At 46.3% G+C, this 20,323-nt stretch overlaps 1 protein-coding gene across 6 annotated transcripts in view; it reads left to right on the top strand.

Moving 5' to 3' along the window:
• Positions 1-20,323, top strand: part of PIK3CB (phosphatidylinositol-4,5-bisphosphate 3-kinase catalytic subunit beta) — a 218,100-nt gene that overhangs the window by 194,719 nt on the left and 3,058 nt on the right. For all 6 annotated transcript variants that reach the window (XM_045030486.1, XM_045030487.1, XM_045030488.1 and 3 more), the window contains 2 exons: positions 9,151-9,296; positions 19,043-19,175. In XM_045030486.1, the coding sequence (XP_044886421.1) occupies positions 9,151-9,296; positions 19,043-19,175 (279 nt within the window). The remainder of the gene's footprint in view (positions 1-9,150; positions 9,297-19,042; positions 19,176-20,323) is intronic.

Raw genomic sequence — 20,323 nt, 5'->3', positions numbered from 1 at the left:
GTTTCTGGACCCCCTGGGCCTATCACAAGACTCAAGGGGTCCCCTCCCTTCAGCGACCCAGGACCTCCGACCACAGGGTGCCGGACGCCACGGTCAGCAGGCCCCCTCCATCACCGCCGGTTGAGGCTCCACCGCCACCTGTAGCGGCAGAGCATCCCGTAGACGCGGAGGCTTCGCACCCCATGGACGAACCACCTCTACAAGCCATGGGCCAGGGCCTATCCTCGTCTTCCTCGCCGGATGAGGCGGTGGCGGGGGCATCAACATCAGACCCCCCTCCGATTGACTTGAGGGCACACCAGGACCTACTTCGACGGGTGGCACAGGCCATGGACCTCCCAGTCGAAGAGGTCGCTGAAGATGAGGACCCGGTGACCAGGGTGCTTGGAGCTGAGGCCCCGCTGCGGGTGGCCCTGCCCTTTATCAGGACTATCCAAAAGAATGCCACTATGATCTGGCAGTCGCCAGCGTCCATCCCTCCCACCGCTCGAGGGGTGGAACGGAAATACTCGGTTCCCCCCAGCGTGTACGAGTATTTTTACACGCACCCAACTCCGGACTCCCTCGTAGTACAGTCCGTGAATGACCGGGAGCGACATGGGCAACCCGCTCCGGCGCCAAAATCCAAAGATGCACGGAGAATGGATCTGTTGGGCCGGAAGGTCTATTTGGCCGGTGGCCTCCAGCTACGGTTTGCAAATCAGCTGGCTCTCCTTGGTCGCTACACCTATGACACTTTGGTGTCCCTCTCTAAATTTACGGAGCTGATCCCAGCAGCCTCCCGACCGGAATTCTCGGCCCTTCTTGAGGAGGGCAAGAAAGCCTCCCGGTCCTCCCTCCAGGCCTCTCTGGACTCAGCAGACTCAGGAGCCAGAACCCTGGCCTTGGGAGTCACCATGCGGAGAATTTCCTGGCTGCAGGCCTCCACCTTGCCGCCCGAGGTCCAGTATACTCTGCAAGACCTCCCTTTCGACACTAAGGGCCTCTTTTCAGAGAAAACGGACTCGAGGAGTCAGACCCTCAAAGATGGTCGAATCGCCATCCGCACCCTGGGTATGCACACACCGGCTACCCAGCGGAGGTCCTTCCGGCAGCAGCCGTACCGGCCATTTAATCAGGCCAGGTCACGGCCTGATAATGGGCGCAGAGGCAGGCTGAACCGCCGTAGACCATCGGGCAACCGGCGTAACCAGTCCCAGGCGCCCTCCAAAGCCCCTCAAGGGCCTAAGCAGGCGTTTTGATGGGACGCCCGAGGACGGCCCTTCAGTCTCTTCACCGGATCCTTCCCCGTTATTTTTCAAACGTCTTTCCCACTTCCTCCCGGCGTGGTCCCAGATAACAACGGACAACTGGGTTCTGCACACGGTAGAGTCTGGTTACCGCCTTCAATTTGTTTCGCTCCCTCCCTCCCACCCACCCTCCCGTCCCTCTTCAGGGATCCCTCTCACGAGCAATTCCTCTTGCAAGAGGTCGAGACTCTGCTGAGTTTGGGTGCCATAGAGGAGGTGCCGAGCGACATGCGAGGCCGGGGATTCTATTCCCGATATTTCCTAATCCCCAAGGCGAAGGGAGGTCTCCGACCTATTCTAGACCTCCGAGAGCTCAACAGATACCTGCTCAAGCTCAAGTTTCGCATGGTAACCCTGGGGACCATCATTCCCTCCCTGGATCTGGGAGACTGGTTTGCCGCCCTCGATATGAAGGACGCGTATTTCCATATCTCAATTTACCCTCCTCATCGACGCTACCTGCGTTTCGTCATCAACAGCATGCACTACCAGTTTGCGGTGCTACCCTTCGGCCTCTCCACCGCGCTGAGAGTCTTCACCAAGTGCATGGCAGTGGTTGCCGCAGCCCTCCGCCATCGTCGGATACATGTCTACCCGTATCTCGACGACTGGCTGGTCCGCGGACCATCCCGCCAACTGGTAGCAAGTCAAATGGCCACGATCCTAGCCCTGTTTCAGCGCCTAGGACTTATGATAAAGGCCGAGAAGTCCACGTTAGCTCCATCACAGAGAGTGGAGTTCATCGGAGTGGTCCTGGATTCCAATTTGTCCAGGGCCTGCCTCCCTCAACCTCGGCATCAGGCTATGCTTTCCTTAGTTCGAGACCTACAATCCTTTCCCACAACAACGGTGCGATCCTGCCTCCGCCTCCTGGGCCACATGGTGTCGTGCACGTTCGTGACTACGTACGCGAGGCTGTGCCTTCGCCCGTTTCAAACTTGGCTTGCCTCGGTGTACCGGCTGCACCGCGACCCCATAGACATGGTAGTCACAGTCCCGAAACCAACCCTCGCTTCACTCAACTGGTGGCTGGAGCCAGAGGTCGTGTGTGCCGGAGTCCCATTCCGCCTTCCTCGCCCGACCGTCACCCTGACCACGGATGCCTCGGAGTTGGGGTGGGGGGCACACCTCGGCGACCTACACACCCAGGGTCTCTGGTCGCCGCGAGAGCTCTCCCTACATATCAATGTCAGGGAGCTGCGGGCGATCCGCTTGGCGTGTCAAGCTTTCCACGCCAATCTTCAAGGGCGCTGTGCGGCGGTGTTTACGGACAACACGACGGCGATGTTTTATGTCAACAAGCAGGGCGGGGCCCGCTCCTCCCTGCTTTGCACGGAAGCGATGCTCCTGTGGGACTTCTGCATAACCCACTCGATTCACCTGGTAGCGTCCTTTCTTCCAGGAGTGCAGAACACGCTGGCCGACCGTCTCAGCAGGTCGTTCCTCTCCCACGAGTGGTCCCGTCGTCCAGATGTGGTGCACACAATTTTCCGACAGTGGGGGTTTCCCCAGATAGACCTGTTTGCCTCCAAAGAGAACAGGAAGTGCCACCAGTTCTGTTCTTACCAGGGTCGCTCCCGAGGCTCCCTGTCAGACGCATTCCTCTGCTCCTGGACGGATCACCTCCTATATGCCTTCCCTCTGTTCCCACTCGTACATCGCGTGCTACTCAAGCTTCGGAGGGACAGGGCCCGCCTCATACTCGTCGCTCCGGCCTGGCCGAGACAGCACTTGTACACTCTGCTGCTCGAACTCTCCGTACGGGATCCCATTCCCCTCCCGCTGTGGCCGGACCTGATAACGCAGGACTTCGGCAGGCTCCGCCACCCGGACCTACAGTCCCTCCATCTTACAGCTTGGTACCTGCGTGGTTGACCCACGCAGAGCGTGACTGTTCGGCGGCGGTGCAGCAAGTCCTGATGGAAAGCAGGAAGCCTTCCACTCGCTCAACCTACCTCACGAAATGGAAGCGTTTCGCACTCTGGTGCGATCAGAGAGGCCTTAATCCGTTCGTTGTCCCTATTCCAACGATCCTGGACTACCTCTGGTCCCTTAAGGAGCAAGGTCTCGTGGTTTCGTCTTTGAAAGTACACCTAGCGGCCATTTCCGCCTTTCGGCCGCCCGTAGGTCACTGGTCCCTCTTTTCCGATCCGATGGTTTCCCGCTTCCTTAAGGGCCTAGATCGCTTGTTCCCGCCAGTACGACGCCCGGCCCTGTCCTGGGATCTGAACCTAGTTCTAGCCAGGCTCATGGGAGCCCCCTTCGAGCCCTTGGCCACGTGTTCCCTGCTTTATCTATCATGGAAAACGGCCTTTCTCGTCGCTATAACTTCAGCGCAACGAGTTTCCGAGCTTCGTGCCCTGACGGCTGGTCCGCCGTATACCGTCTTCCATGGACACAAGGTGCAGCTTCGGCCACACCCGGCCTTCCTCCCTAAGGTGGTGTCGGCCTTCCATTTGAACCAGGACATTTTCCTCCCGGTCTTTTTCCCAAAGCCGCACGCCTCGAGTCGTGAACAACAGCTTTGCACCCTGGACGTCCGCAGGGCCCTCGCATTTTACATAGAGCGGACGAAGCCCTTCCGGCGTTCGCCCCAGCTATTCGTAGCGGTTGCTGATCACATGAAAGGCAAGCCGGTCTCCTCTCAGAGGATTTCCTCCTGGGTAACATCTTGTATCCGGACATGTTATGAGCTTGCTCGAGTGCCACCTAGCCACCTCACCGCTCACTCTACGAGAGCGCAAGCCTCGTCTGCCGCCTTCCTGGCCCATGTTCCCATCCAGGACATCTGTAGAGCGGCCACCTGGTCTTCTGTCCACACCTTCGCTTCCCACTACGCGTTGGTGCAACAATCCAGGGACGATGCAGCCTTCGGCTCAGCAGTCTTACACTCTGCCAAGTCTCACTCCGACCCCACCGCCTAGGTAAGGCTTGGGAATCACCTAACTGGAATGCATAGGGGCAATCACTCGAAGAAGAAAAGACGGTTACTCACCGTTGTAACTGTTGTTCTTCGAGATGTGTTGCTCCTATCCATTCCAGACCCGCCCTCCTTCCCCACTGTCGGAGTAGCCGGCAAGAAGGAACTGAGGAGCGGACGGGCCGGCTGGGATATATATCTAGCGCTATAGCGGCGCCACTCCAGGGGGCGCCCAGCCGGCCCGCCGGAGTTGCTAGGGTAAAAATCTTCCGAAGAGCCGTGCACACATGGCACGCACACCTAACTGGAATGGATAGGAGCAACACATCTCGAAGAACAACAGTTACAACGGTGAGTAACCATCTTTTCTGTTTAACCGAAATGCATATTCAAGTCTATTTCAGAAAAAATTTTGGTCAACTCTATATATTGTGAAATATGCAAACAGTTCATTTTCAGCATTTCCACAATGTAATATTTTAACTTCTTATTTCAGAAATACATTTTGTTTCAGAATTTCACTGTTTACCTTTTCAAATTTTTAAAAAAAACAAATCTTGAAAACAAAACACTTTAGTTTCAGGTTGAGCAAAATGTTTTGTTCAACCTAAAACAAATTTTTTTTCCATCTTCTTTGTTTCTCCAGAAAAACTGAAACATTTGTGTTTTGGGTCAGCCCAAACAGAATTTTAAGCCATGAATCATAGTTCTGGTTGTTGTTTTTTTAAATAGGAGATATACCAAACTCCTAGAACTGGAAGGGACCTTGAAAGGTCATTGAGTCCAGCCCCCTGCCTTCACTAGCGGGACCAATTTTTGCCCAGATCCCTAGGTGGCCCCCTCAAGGATTGAACTCACAACCCTGGGTTTAGCAGGCCAATGCTCAAACCACTGAGCTATCCCTGCTGGTTTGGCCACCAAAGCAGAAAAATCAATTATGTACACGGTGCTACTCCTTATGGCCCTAGAGCAGGGGTTGGCAACCTTTCAGAAGTGGTGTGCCGAGTCTTCATTTATTCACTCTCATTTAAGGTTTCGTGTGCCAGTAATACATTTTAATGTTTTTAGAAAGTCTCTTTCTATAAGTCTATAATATATAACTAAACTATTGTTATATGTAAAGTAAATAAGGTTTTTAAAATGTTTGAGAAGCTTCATTTAAAATTAAATTGCAGAGCCCCCTGGACGGGTGGCCAGGACCCAGGCAGTGTGAGTGCCACTGAAAATCAACTCGTGTGCCGCCTTTGGCACGTTTGCCATAGGTAGCCTACCCCTGCCCTAGATGATTATAGCTATGGTCAGATCTCAGTATATCTTGCAAATGACCACCTAGAAAATCCAAGTATAGAGTTTTGAACTGTATGATTCCATCAGGGTTAGACATGAAGAATACTCTCAATAAAAACTGTTATTCATAATGAATATTTTTTATTTCTAGTGTAGCTTTATCCAGATTTCAGTGAAATCACTCCTCCATCTATAAAACATTTTCTCATTTTTAGAACAATGCTGTTAGTATTTTATTAATGTGTAGAACAATTTTTCCTCTAATATCACTGACACTGCCCCATCACCAAAAACATTAAATAAATAAATTAATTATTATTAAAATTTAATGTATTAAAAAAAACCTTACCTGACAGAGTTTCAACCCTGAAAAGGTAGAATGCTAGAGACTCCTTGAAGTCTACAGGGGACTTCATGTGAAACACACTCAGGGTATGTCTACACTATGAAATTAGGTCAATTTTATAGAAGTTGATTTTTTAGAAATCGATTTTATACAATTGATTGTGTGTCCCCACTAAGCACATTCAGTCGGCGGAGTGCGTCCACAGTACCAAGGCTAGCCTCGACTTTCAGAGCGTTGCACTGTAGGTAGCTATCCCACAGTTCCCGTAGTCTCCACCACCCATTGGAATTCTGGGTTGAGCTCCCAATGCCTGATGGGGCAAAAACGTTGTCGCACGTGGTTTTGATTACATGTCGTCAGGCCCCCCTCCCTCCGTGAAAGCAATGGCAAACAATCATTCTCGCCTTTTTTCCTGGGTTACCCGTGCAGACGACATACCATGGCAAGCATGGAGCCCACTCAGCTCACCGTCATCATACATCTCCTGGGTGCTGCTGGCAGACACGGTACTGCATTGCTACACAGCAGCTTCTTGCCTTTGCAGCAGCAGACAATGCAGTACGACTGCTAGCCATTGTCGTCATCTCCTGGGTGCTCCTGGCCGACCTAAGTGAGGTCGGTCGGGGCACCTGAGCAGACATGGGTGCTCCTGGCAGACCTCGGTGAGGTCGGTCAGGGGCGTCTAGACATAAATGGGAGTGACTCCAGGTCATTCTCTTCTTTAAGTTTCATCTCCTGGAGGTTCAGTCCTCCCTGGAATATCATGCGAGCTGGAGGCTTCTGCCTAGGCTGCTCTCCCAGCCAGCAGCACCACATGGTCACACCTACCCCAGCCTACCCCTTGCTCCCATGGCTCGTGAAGCCTGGACAGTAGTAAGGAGCAGTTCAACTATAGGCTGAATAAGTGCAGAATGGTGGTAGAATGTGCCTTTGGACGTTTAAAAGCTCGCTGGTGCTGTTTGCTGACTAGACTGTGTGTGATTAGAAGAGCACAGCAAGGCGTACTGCACATCGCAGAGGCTTTGAAAACCAGTTTCATGACTGGCCAGGCTTCGGTGTGACAGTTGTGTATGTTTCTCCTTGATGCAAACCCGCCCCCTTTGTTGATTTTAATTCCCTGTAAGCCAACCCTGTAAGCCATGTCGTCAGTCGCCCCTCCCTCTGTGAGAGCAACGGCAGACAATCGTTTTGCACCTTTTTTCTGCACAGACGCCATATCACGGCAAGCGTGCAGCCTGCTCAGCTCAGCTGCCGCTGTTGTATCCTGGGTGCTGCTGGCAGCAGACAGTGCAGTAGGACTACAAACTGTCATCATTGAACGACCGCTTCCGCTGCCACTCTGCTGTAGATGCCATACCACGGCAAGCATGGAGCCTGCTCAGATCACCATGGCAGTTATGAGCACTGTAAATACCATGCGCATTATCCTGCAGTATATGCAGCACCAGAGACTTCAAAAGCAGGCGAGGAGGCGAGGGCAGCGCAGTGATGAGGACATGGACACAGATTTCTCTCAAGGCACAGGCCCTGGCAATTTGGACGTGAGGGTGGGAGGGGAGCCTGACGACACATACCCAAAACCACCCACAACAATGATTCCAGACTACGTGCTACTGGCCTGGTGTGGTAAAGTGTCCTACCATGGAGGACAGAATAAGGCTACCCTCCCCAGAAACCTTTTGCAAAGGCTTTGGGAGTACATCTAGGAGAGCTTCATTGAGATGTCCATGGAGAATTTCCGCTCCATCCCCATACACGTTAACAGACTTTGCTAGTAGCTGTACTGGCTGCGAATACATCCCAAGTCTTCAGGGCAAATTAATAATTAAATACACTTGCTTTTAAACCATGTATTATATTTACAAAGGTACACTCGCCAGAGGTCCCTTCTCTGCCCTCAAGGCACTCACCAGAGGTCCCTTGAGCCTGCCTTGGGTGGGTTGGGAGGGTACTGGCTCCAGGGTGATAAACAGTTCCTGGCTGTCGGGGAAAACCTTTCACCACTTGCTTCCTCTGCACTGTCTTCAACTTCCTCATCTTACTTGTCCCCAAAATCCGCATCCCTGTTGCATGAGATCCATTGACTGAGTCCACGCACAGTGGTGGGGTATTTGTAGGGGCACCCCTAGAATGGCATGCAGCTCTTCATAGAAGCGGCACATCTGGGGCTCTGACCTGGAGCGGCCATTTGCCTCTCTGGTTCTTTGGTAGGCTTGCCTGAGCTCCTTAAGTTTCACGCTGCACTGCAGCGGGTCCCTGTTATAGCCTCTGTCCTTCATGCCCTTGGAGACTTTTTCAAATATGCATGCCACTACATGCATCTGACGAAGTGGACATTCACCCACGAAAGCTCATGCTCCAAAACGTCTGTTAGTCTATAAGGTGCCACAAGACTCTTTTCAAATATTTGGGCATTTCGTCTTTTGGAATGGAGTTCTGATAGCACGGATTCCTCTCCCAATCAGCAATCAGATCCAGTACCTCCCGTTCAGTCCATGCTGGAGCTCTTTTGCGATTCTGGGACTCCATGGTCACCTCTGCTGATGAGATCTGCATGGTCACCTCTGAGCTCGCCACGCTGGCCAAACAGGAAATGAAATTCAAAAGTTTGCAGGGCTTTTCCTGTCTACCTGGCCAGTGCATCTGAGTTGAGAGCATTGTCCAGAGCGGTCACAATGGAGCACTCTGGGATAGCTTCTGGAGGCCAGTACCGTCGAATTGCTTCCACACTACCCCAAATTCAACCCAGCAAGGTCGATTTCAGCACTTCTCCCCTCATCGGGGAGGAGTACAGAAATAGATTTTAAGAGCCCTTGAAGTCGACAAAAATGGCTTCGTCCTGTGGACAGGTGCAGGGTTAAATCGATCTAATGCTGCTAAATTCAACCTAAACTCGTAGTGTAGACCAGGGCACAGATACTATGATGTTGGCATCATGGTAAAGCCCTAACATAGATAAATAATGTTTATTGCTGTACCTTGGAAGCTTGAAACTGAAATTTCCTTTCTGATTGACAATATTTCCTCCTGTGTGGACATTGCTTTGTACTCAGAGTGGCCAGAAGAGCCAGACTGCTGGCACTGATTTTTCTGTTCAGTTTTGAAACACTGAGAATAAAAACCTAAACAAGAAATTACATCTCCTTCAGAGAGACACAAAAGATGAAGTGTGAGGGCAGGATGGGGGATCACTGAGAGTCTTATTTTTAGCTAACTGTTCCTGACAGGGTCCCCTTTAAGTTTTTTAAACAAATTAGAAAAATAGAATATTTATCTGGAGAAATTAATTTCTATTTCTTTTTGTTTAGCTGTTTCACATAGATTTTGGGCATATTCTTGGAAACTTCAAATCCAAATTTGGAATTAAAAGGGAACGAGTGCCTTTCATTCTTACCTATGATTTCATTCATGTCATTCAACAAGGCAAAACGGGGAATACTGAGAAATTTGGCCGGTAAGTATTGTTTTGATGTCTAAGATAAAGTCATAACTTCTTTCATCATCTTATAGCTGGAACAAAGTATGTTGATCAGTTCCAGCACACAGTTCTATGCATAATCAGCATGCAGTAAAATAATGTAAGGTGATCACCCATCCAAGTGGACCTAGACTAAAGAAAAATACACCTTAGCAAACTTGAAACATTTTTGCTTTTTAAGAAAGAAGTAATTTTAACTCATTTAAAAACAAAGTATTAAGAAAATACTGTACATCCTGTGTATATAGATGAACTGAACTACTCATTATGGTACGTAACCTATCGCTTAAGTCAGCATCTGTACCAGATGACTGGCAAATAGCTAATGTAACACTGATTTAAAAAAAAAAAGGCTCCATGGCTGTTCCTGGCAATTACAGGCCAGTAAGCCTACCTTCAATACCAGCAAATTGGTATTGCTGGTAAGAATAGAATTATCAGACACATAGATTAACATGATATGTTGGGGAAGAAAGAACATGGCTTTTGTAAAGGGAAATCATGCCTCACCAATCTATTAGAATTCGCTGAGCGTGTCAACAAACATGTGGACAAAGGTGGTCCAATGCATATAGTGTACTTGGACTTTCAGAAACATTTACAAGGTCCCCCACAAAAGGCTCTTAAGCAAAATAGGTACTGATGGGACAAGAGGGAAGTTTTTCTCATGGATCAGTAACTGATTAAAAGACAGGAAACAAAAGGTAGGAATAAATGGTCAGTTTTCAGTCAAGAGAGGTAAATAATGAAGTCCCCCAAGGATCTGTACTGGAGCCAGTGCTGGTCAACATATTTGCAAAAGATCTGGAAAATGGTAAACAGACTGTGAAGAGTTACAAAGGGATCTCCAAAAACTGGGTGACTGGGCAACAAAAAGGCAAATGAAATTCACTGTTGATAAATGTAAAGTAATGCACAGTGAAAGACACAATCCCAACTATACATACAAAATTATGAGGTTTAAATTAGCTGTTACCACTCAGTAAAGAGATCTTGGAGATATTGTGCATAGTTCTCTGAAAACAGCTGCTCAATATGCACTAAAAAGAACAGGAGTACTTGTGGCACCTTAAAGACTAATTAGTCTTTAAGTACTCCACAAGTACTCCTGTTCTTTTTGCGGATACAGTCTAACACGGCTGCTACTCTGAAACCTGTCAATATGCACTGGCACTCAAAAAAGCTACCCAAATATTTAGGACCCATTAGGCAAGAGATAGATAAGGAGAATGCAAGAGGGGAGGACTCCTGTCTCAGACTGAGAAAGCGGGACAATCAGCGAGTTATCTTAAGTGCCTATACACAAATGCAAGAAGCCTGGGAAACAAGAAGGGAGAACTGGAAGTCCTGACACAGTCAAGGAACTGTGATGTGATTGGAATAACAGAGACTTGGTGGGATAACTCACATGACTGGAGTACTGTCATGGATGGATATAAACTGTTCAGAAGGGACAGACAGGGCAGAAAAGGTGGAGGATTTGCATTGTATGGTAAGAGGAGTATGACTGCTCAGAGCTCCGTTATGAAACTGCAGAAAAACCCAAGAGTGTCTGGATTAAGTTTAGAAGTGTGTCTGCTATAGACCACCAGACCAGGGGGATGAGGTGGATAAGGCTTTCTTCCGGCAACTAGCAGAAGTTACTAGATCTCAGGCCCTGGTTCTCATGGGAGACTTTAATCATCCTGTTATCGGCTGGGAGAGCAATACAGCGGTGCACAGACAATCCAGGAAGTTTTTGGAAAGTGTAGGGGACAATTTCCTGGTGCAAGTGCTGGAGGAACCAACTAGGGGCAGGGCTCTTCTAGACCTGCTGTTCACAAACCGGGAAGAATTAGTAGGGGAAAAAAGGTGGATGCAAACCTGGGAGGCAGTGACCATGAGATGGTCAAGTTCAGGATCCTGACACAAGGAAGAAAGGAGAGCAGCAGAATATGGACCCTGGACTTCAGAAAAGCAGACTTTGACTCCCCTCAGGAAACTGATGGGCAGGATCCCCTGGGAGAATAACATGAGGGGGAAAGGAGTCCAGGAGAGCTGGCTGTATTTTAAAGAATCCTTATTGAGGTTGCAGGAAAAAACCATCCCGGTGTGTAGAAAGAATAGTAAATATGGCAGGTGACCAGCTTGGCTTAACAGTGAAATCCTTACTGAGATTAAATGCAAAAAAGAAGCTTACAAGAAGTAGAAGATTGGACAAATGACCAGGGAGGAGTATAAAAATATTGCTCAGGCATGCAGGAGTGAAATCAGGAAGGACAAATCACACTTGGAGTTGCTGCTAGCAAGAGATGTTAAGAATAACAAGAAGGGTTCTTCAGGTATGTTAGCAACAAGAAGAAAGTCAAGAAAAGTGTGGACCCCTTACTGAATGAGGGAGGCAACCTAGTGACAGAGTATGTGGAAAAAGCTAATGTACTCAATGCTTTTTTTGCCTCTGTCTTCACAAACAAGGTCAGCTTCCAGACTCCTGCACTGGGCAGCACAGTATGGGGAGGAGGTGACCAGCCCTCTGTGGAGAAAGAAGTGGTTCGGAACTATTTAGAAAAACTAGACAAGCACAAGTCCATGGGGCTGGATGCGCTGCATCCGAGGGTGCTAAAGGAGTTGGCAAGTGTGATTGCAGAGCCATTGGCCATTATCTTTGAAAACTCATGGCGATCGGGGGAGGTCCCGGATGACTGGAAAAAGGCTAATGTAGTGTCCATCTTTAAAAAAGGGAAGGAGGAGGAGCCAGGGAACTACAGGCCAGTCAGCCTCACCTCAGTCCCTGGAAAAATCATGGAGCAGGTCCCCAAGGAATCAATTCTGAAGCACTTAGAGGAGAGGAAAGTGATCAGGAACAGTCAGCATGGATTCACCAAGAGCAAGTCATGCCTGACTAACCTAATTGCCTTCTATGAGGAGATAACTGGGTCTGTGGATGAGGGGAAAGCAGTGGATGTGTTATTCTCTGACTTTAGCAAAGCTTTTGACACGGTCTCCCACAGTATTCTTGCCAACAAGTTCAAGAAGTATGGGCTGGATGAATGGACTATAAGGTGGATAGAAAGCTGGCTAGATTGTCGGGTTCAACGGTAGTGATCAATGGCTCCATGTCTAGTTGGCAGCTAGTTTCAAGCGGAGTGCCCCAAGGGTCGGTCCTGGGGCTGATTTTGTTCAATATTTTCATTAATGATCTGGAGGATGGCTTGGACTGCACTCTCAGCAAGTTTGCAGATTACATTAAACTAGGAGGAGTGGTAGATATGCTGGAGGGTAGGGATAGGATACAGAGGAACCTAGACAAATTAGAGGATTAGGCCAAAAGAAACTTGATGAGGTTCAACAAGGACAAGTGCAGAGTCCTGCACTTTGGACAGAAGAATCCCATTCACTGTTACAGACTAGAGACCGAATGGCTAGGAAGCAATTCTGCAGAAAAGAACCTAGGGGTTACAATGTATGAGAAGCTGGATATGAGTCAACAGTGTGCCCTTGTTGCCAAGAAGGCTAACAGCATTTTGGGCTATATAAGTGAGGGCATTGCCAGCAGATCGAGGGATGTGATCATTCCCCTCTATTTGACATTGGTGAGGCCTCATCTGGAGTGTCCAGTTTTGGGCTCCACACTACAAGAAGGATGTGGAAAAATTAGAAAGAGTCTAGCGGAGGGCCACAAAAATGATTAGGGGGCTGGAGCACATGACTTATGAGGAGAGGCTGAGGGAACTAGGATTGTTTAGTCTGCAGAAGAGAAGAATAAGTGGGATTTGATAGCTGCTTTCAACTAGCTGAAAGGGGTTCCAAAGAGGATGGATTTAGACTGTTCTCAGTGGTACCTGATGACAGAACAAGGAGTAATGGTCTCAACTTGCAATGGGGGAGGTTTAGGTTGGATATTAGGAAAGACTTTTTTTCACTAGGAGGGTGGTGAAGCACTGGAATGGGTTACCTAGGGATGTGGTGGAATCTCCCTCCTTAGAGGTTTTTAAGGTCTGGCTTGACAAAGCTCTGGCTGGGATGATTTAGTTAGGAATTGGTCCTACTTTGAGCAGGGGATTGGACTAGATGACCTCCTGATGTCCCTTCCAACCCTGATATTCTATGATTCTATGATAAGACAGAAAAATATCATAATGCCACTATATAAATCCATGGTACGCCTGCTCCTTGAATATTTCATGCAGTTCTGATTACCCCATTTCAAAAAAGATGCTAGAGTTGGAAAAAGTATAGAAAAGTGCAAAAATATGATTAAGGGTATGAAACAGCTTCTGTATCAAGAGAGATTAAACAGACTGGGATTGTTCAGTTTAGAAAAGACATGATTATGAGGGGATATGACAGAGGTCTACAAAATCATGAATGTTGTGGAGGAAGTTAATAAGGAAATATTATTTACCCCTTCACGTAACACAAGAACCAGGCGTTACCCAATTAAATTAATAGGCAGCAGCTTTAAAACAAATATAAGGAAGTACTTCTTCACACAATGCACAGTCAACTTGTGGAACTCATTGCCAAGGGATGTTGTAAAGGCCAAAAGCATAACTATGTTTTAAAAAAAGAATTAGCGAATATCACAGAAGATAGGCCCATCAGTGGCTATTAGCTAAGTTAGTCATGGATGCATCCCCATGCTCTGGGTGACCTGAAGCCTCTGACTGTCAAAAGCTGGGCTGTACAACAGGATGATCACTCAAAAATTGCCTAGTTCTTTTCATTGCCTCTGAAGCATCTGAAACTGGCCACTGTCAGAAAACAGGATACTGGACTAGATGGACCTTCGTCTGATCCAGTGTGGCCATTCTTACATTCTTAAGTCTGCATTCACAGCAATGATGTCTCAACCATGAAACATAGCTATCTTTAGCCATGTGATATAACTGATTTGTTGCCCCGGGGGTGGGGGTGAGAAAGAGGAGTTTGGTATAAGAGAAAAATGAGGAAGGATTTCTTTTATAATATAAATTGGATGTATATAGATCTGATTCATGTTCATATTTTTATAAATGATTTTCCTGAATTTAAAACCCACCCATTGTTAAAACACACACAATTATTTTAACACCCCTCTTGAGTACTGTGTAAGTAGAAATAGCACTGTTTCTATCACTGTCAGAAATTATCCTGCAGTTCTGCAGTCATCAAATTCTAGGGTTTATAGCACTATTTAGCAGTTTTGGTGATATTTCTAAAACTAATTTTCTACTGATTTTTGCCAAATGGCTAAATGTAAATGTATGTGCCATCGTATTCGGCAGCAAGCAATTATTGAGAGCATTTTAGGTCTGCCTCCCAGAATCCTAAAGATAATATAGCTGTCAGCCAAGGCTACTAATTTTAAGCTCCACTTCCTTTCCATGTTTTGGTCACCTGACCTAAATGCATAGATGATAATGTGATTCCCCAGTTCTTCTAGTGATTGTTCATATGGATTCCATTGTGTGCCTGTTCCCCAGGCATTCAGAACATTCCGTCCAAAGGAGGAAGCTTCAACTGAATTCATAAGTTTAAAGGCTAGAAGGGCCTGTTGTGATCATCTGGCCTGTATAACACAGGCTATAGAATTTCCCCAAAAGAATATCTTAGAGCAGATCTTTTAGAAGAACATCCAGTCTTGATATAAAAATTGCCAGTGATGGAGAATCCACTGTGACCCTTGGTAAATTGTTCCAGTGGTTAATTATTCTCACTGTTAAGAATTTACACCTTATTTCCAGTCTTAATTTGTCTACATTCAACTTCCAGCCATTGGATCGTGTTGCACCTTTTTCTGCTAGATTGCAGAGCCCATTGTCAATTATTTGTTTCCCAAATAGGTACTTTATTGATTGTAATCAATTCACACCTTAACTATCCTTTTAAGATAAATAGATTGAGCTCCTTGTGGCTCGTTTACTAAACTTTTAATCGTTCTCGTGGCTCTTCTCTGAACCCTCTTCAGTTTATTAACATCTTTCTTGAATTGTGCACACCAGAACTGGACACAGTATTCCAGCAGCGGTTGCAGTGCCAAATACAGAAGCAAAATGACCTCTCTACTCCTACTCAAGATTCCCCTGTTTTTGTATCCAAGGATCCCATTAGCCCTTTTGGCCAGCATTACACAGGGAGTTCATGGTTAGCTGATTATCCACACCTCCCCCCCACCAAACCTTTTTCAGAGTCACTGCTTCCCAGGATGGAGTCCTCCATCCTGTAAGTATGGCCTAAATTCTTTGTTCCCAGGTCTACACATTTACATTTAGCTATATCAAACGGCATATTGTTTGTTCATTTGTTTGCAACCAGTTTGCCAGGTGATCAAGATCGCTCTGTATTAATGACCTGTTATTAATGACCTCTTTGTTATTTACCACTCTCCCAGTTTTTGTGTCATCTCCAAACTTTATCAGTGATGATTTTATGTTTTCTTCCAGGTCATTAATAAAAATGTTAAATAGCGTAGGACCAAGAACATATCCCTGCAGGGCCCCATTAGAAAGATACCTACCTGATGATGAGTCTTCATTTACAATTAAGTTTTGAGACCTATGAGTTAGTCAGCTCTTAATCCATTTAATGTGTGCCATGTTAATTTTATATCATTCTAGTTTTTTAATGAAAATGTTGAGTGGTACCAAGTCAAACACCTTTCAGGAGTCTAAATATATTACATCAACACTATTATTTTTATCAACCAAAGTTGTAATCGCATCACAAAAAAAAGTATGAAGGAAACAAGAAATCTTTTCCATAAACCCATGTTGATCTGTATTAATTATATTGCCATCCTTTAATTCTTTATTAATTGACTCCTGTATCATTTGCTCTGTTACCTTGCCCAGAATTGATGCCCAGATTGGCAGGCCTATAATTACTCAAATCATCCCATTTAACCTTTTTAAATATTGACACAATATTAGCTTTCTTCCAGTCTTCTGGGACTTCCCCAATGTTCCAAGCCAGCTCTTCTAAAACTCTTGGATACATGTTATCTGGACCTGCTGATTTAAAAATGTCTAACTTCAGTAGTTGCTGTTAAACATCCTCCTGAGATACCAGTTGAATAGAAAGAGTGTTATCAAATAGACTGTCCTATAAAGCTAAATGGAAAAGGATTTCTATGTGGGCATTTCATCAGCATCCGTTTCCCTCAAAACCCATTTCAGCAGTATTTTACTGTTTGTTAGTCCAGAAAGAATCTGGACTTTTAGTTTCTGAAGGGTCAGTATAGCAGCAATATCTGCACGTCACTCTCTTTATCCAGGGTCACACAATATTTTCTCATCCTACAGCAGCTAGATTCCTTAAGAGCCTTATTCATGTTTTCCCCTCAGTTTGGGAGCCCTGTCCCTCTTGGAACTTCAATATAGTATTAAATGTTGATGGCTCCCTTTCTGAGCCCATAGCAACCTGTACCCTATACCGTGTATCACTGAAGACTTCTTTTTTAGTAGCCATTGCATCAGCTCAAAGGGTAGGGGAAATCAGGCCCTTCTGGTGAGTCTCTTATTTAGTTTTTCATAAGGACATTATTACTCTCAGGCTTCATCCCAAGTTCCTGACCAAAGTTCTTTCAGAGTTCCATATGAACCAGTTTATTAATCTCCCAGTTTTCTTTCCTAAGCCTCACTCAAACCCAGGGAAAGCTCAACTTCATATATTTAATGTAGTAAGGGCATTGTCATACTATCTTAACTGGACAAAATCATTCAGGAACACACCTAGACTGCTAATAGTTTTCCCTGATAGTGTTAAGGGTCAGGCAGTATCCTTACGAAGATTATCAAAATGGGTCTCCAACTGTATAACAACATGTTACGAGATAGCCAAGTTAGCTCTTACCACATTAGAGGTCATTCCTCTAGGGCACAGGCAGCTGGTCCACATCTTTACAAGACACTGTTCCTTGGCAGAAGCTTCCAGATTGGATACCCGTTTGGTAGGGCTTTCTTGCATTCATTATTTGTTGACTCCTAGTATCCAGGTCCAAGCAAACAGACAACTGTTGGTGGTTACCAAGAGCGGAATACATGTGGACAATCATTTGAACAAGAAAGAATGGAGATTCTTTGAGATGTGTTACTCACATGGATTCCAAGGCCAACCCTCTTTCCCTGCAACTTACAGAGTCCTGCTCCTCTCGAATTCTGGATTGTCAAAGGAGCTGAGGGATGGTTGGGCCCGTTCTACCTTTTATTTCTTTGGGCCAGTGTACACAGGACATATATAGAGTGTAGGCACTGCTGCACGCTACATGGGGTGTGTGTGTCCCAAGAGGGGAATCCACTTGGACAATGCCTCTTAAAGAACCATAGTTACTATCAGATAAGTAACAGTACTTTCTTAGCTCTTCTGTTTCTTCTCTGTCTTTCAACTCATTTAAATAAATGAGAAAGAGAAGAGAAAAAGGAAGAAAAAAATCTAGTTACAGGAGAATGAAGAGGGAGGGAATGTCTGTACGGACACCTCCAAGCCAGCTCACAGCTAAAAGACTGTAGCTGGTAGGCAAGAATTACAGGGAGCCAGCAGAAATAAACTATCCTTCAGACCAAATCTTCCACTCAGGGGCTCTGAACCATCTCATTGGCAGGGACACAGTAATGTCCCTGAGGTTTGACTTCATCTCTCTGACTTCTCTACCTACCTGAGAGCTTGTCACACAAACAGGCTCTCAGAAATCTGGCCAGTTCCATAGCCCCCATGGCTATCAGTGTTGTGGAGACCATTTTTTGTGCCTCTCCAGCTTGGGCCTCCGCAGATTGGCTGCCGGTCCTTCGACCCATTGCTTACAACAGCCACTGACTGTGTTTACTGTCATTGGCTAGTATGAAAGGTAAGGTACGTGCAACAAGGGAAAATTGCCCACCAGTAATACTATTTGTCAAAGTCCTTTCTACATAATTCCTGACTCCTACCCACTCTGACTTGTCCCCCTTCTATCCACACACAAATCAGTTGGACTCAGGTCAGCAAGCACTCAGGACCTAGAATCCTGCTGGGGGTAGGGGCCAGGGGGAGGAAGCAGTCAAAGATAAAGTCCTGGTGTCACTTGGGTTCAGGCCCTGTCATTTTGAAATGTGGATGCAACTCAAGCCACAGACCCAAGTCAGAAGGTCTGTGTAGTGCAGTATTGATGCATTAGCAAGGTCCAGCAATTGTAAACCCAGGTTTATAATGCAGTGTGGACTGTCAAGTGTGGGCCTGGAAACACCAAGTCCACAAGCCCAGGTTCCACAGACCTGGACTTAGTGTGCAGTGGAGATGTACTCTTAGAAGGAGTCTCTCCGAGATTTTACTTTGATGTAAGTCATCACTTTGCAACAGAAGCCCATATTGGCAAAGAAGTGGGTATATTGATGATCATACATTCAATCTGACTCACCTTTTGCCTCCTTGCTTCTGGTAGGTGGAGCCATAATGCTGTCTGTAGTTGGTGCTGCTGGATAAATGGAAAACAAACTGAATGCCAATGAGCCATTTTTCTACTGTAGAATAAGTAGTTAGCCCACAGTTCCGTTTGATACTGTCAGTATTTACTGTGTTTATATTGGCAAACAAATGCAGGGTTGGAAGTGGAACAGCTGGAGGGCTAAATAAAAGTTCACAAGTGTCATTTCAGACAGTAATTGTATACTAAGCTTAATTTCATTTGAAAAAATATGTATTGGGCCAGATGACCTATGAAGAGCTATCTCACTGTATCTTCTCCTGCTTCATGTCCATTACATGTATGTTTTGTGATGGATGTTCAGGTTCCGCCAGTGTTGTGAAGATGCATATTTGATTCTGCGAAGACATGGAAATCTATTTATCACACTCTTTGCACTGATGTTAACTGCAGGGCTTCCAGAGCTAACTTCTGTCAAGGATATCCAGTATCTCAAGGTAAAAACCAGAACTACATCTCAGTATGACTTAGCATTTGTTCTGTACATGAATTTATGGTCACATAGCAAATGCATTTCCTTACTTTTCTAAGCCCTTTCCCTAGGATTCCTTTCCATATAATAGAACTTTCTTCAAGTGGTATCTAGTACTGAGGCACAGACCCATTTCCCTCAACTATTTTGTATGTAAGATCCTGGAATGACTAGTTGCAGTCTCTCAAGGGATCTGTGATGCATGCTGGGGGTACCAAGAGTTTTGAGGAACCTTGCTACCACCAGGCCTTAGTATGAGGAATGCTTGTGTATGCCTGCTGTGGGTCAGTTCCCCAACTCCACCAGTCTCTGGCAATGCAAGCACTGCCCTCCAGGCCTCCATCAGCCCCACTCTCCTTTACTGGTTAATGATAGGTACACTCTAACCCCTGAGCAGCCCCATGGAGTGCACAGCCCATGATCCACTAGACACTCACAGAACTCCCAAATACTCTGTTCCCAAAGGTACAGTACAGCCAGCTTATCAGTTACATCTTAGACCATGGCTCTTCTTACCACACAATACTTAGATATGTTTACAGTAAAAACAATACCTTTATTTAGCAAAGAATAGATACAAGAAGCTAGTAGAATATATGATTTCATTTGATATGTTTCTATATTTTATAATATGCTTTCTAGAGCCTAAGCTTAACTAACAGGACGTTCCGATGTGTTTCAAAGGTTAGTTCACCCAAAGTTTCTCTCCAGTGTCAAACAGCCAGACAGGCTGTGATCCTCCATTCAAAAGACAAGCACGCTGGCAGCTTGTTCTCTCGGTGAAGGATAACTGGGTGCATCTCTGCACCTCCAGATATAGTTCCAGTGATTCATTGTCTTCACTTGTAAAATGGGTAACCCCCACTGCTTGTTTTTTCCTATCTAGAAGCTCCCCTGGAGACATTACTATCATTTGATTTGCATTTTTCACAGACTGTATGTAGTTGTTCATTATGCAGATGGCACTAAACTGGGAGGCGTGGTAGATATGCTAGAGGGTAGGGAAAGGATACAGAGGGACCTAGACAAAGTAGAGGATTGGGCCAAAAGAAACCTGATGAGGTTCAACAAGTGCAGAGTCCTGCACTTAAGAATCCCATGCACTGCTACAGA

The sequence above is a fragment of the Mauremys mutica genome, chromosome 9 (genome assembly GCF_020497125.1).
Source record: "Mauremys mutica isolate MM-2020 ecotype Southern chromosome 9, ASM2049712v1, whole genome shotgun sequence".
Classification (NCBI taxonomy): Eukaryota; Metazoa; Chordata; order Testudines; family Geoemydidae; genus Mauremys; species Mauremys mutica.
This window is presented reverse-complemented; position numbering and strand designations above follow the sequence as displayed.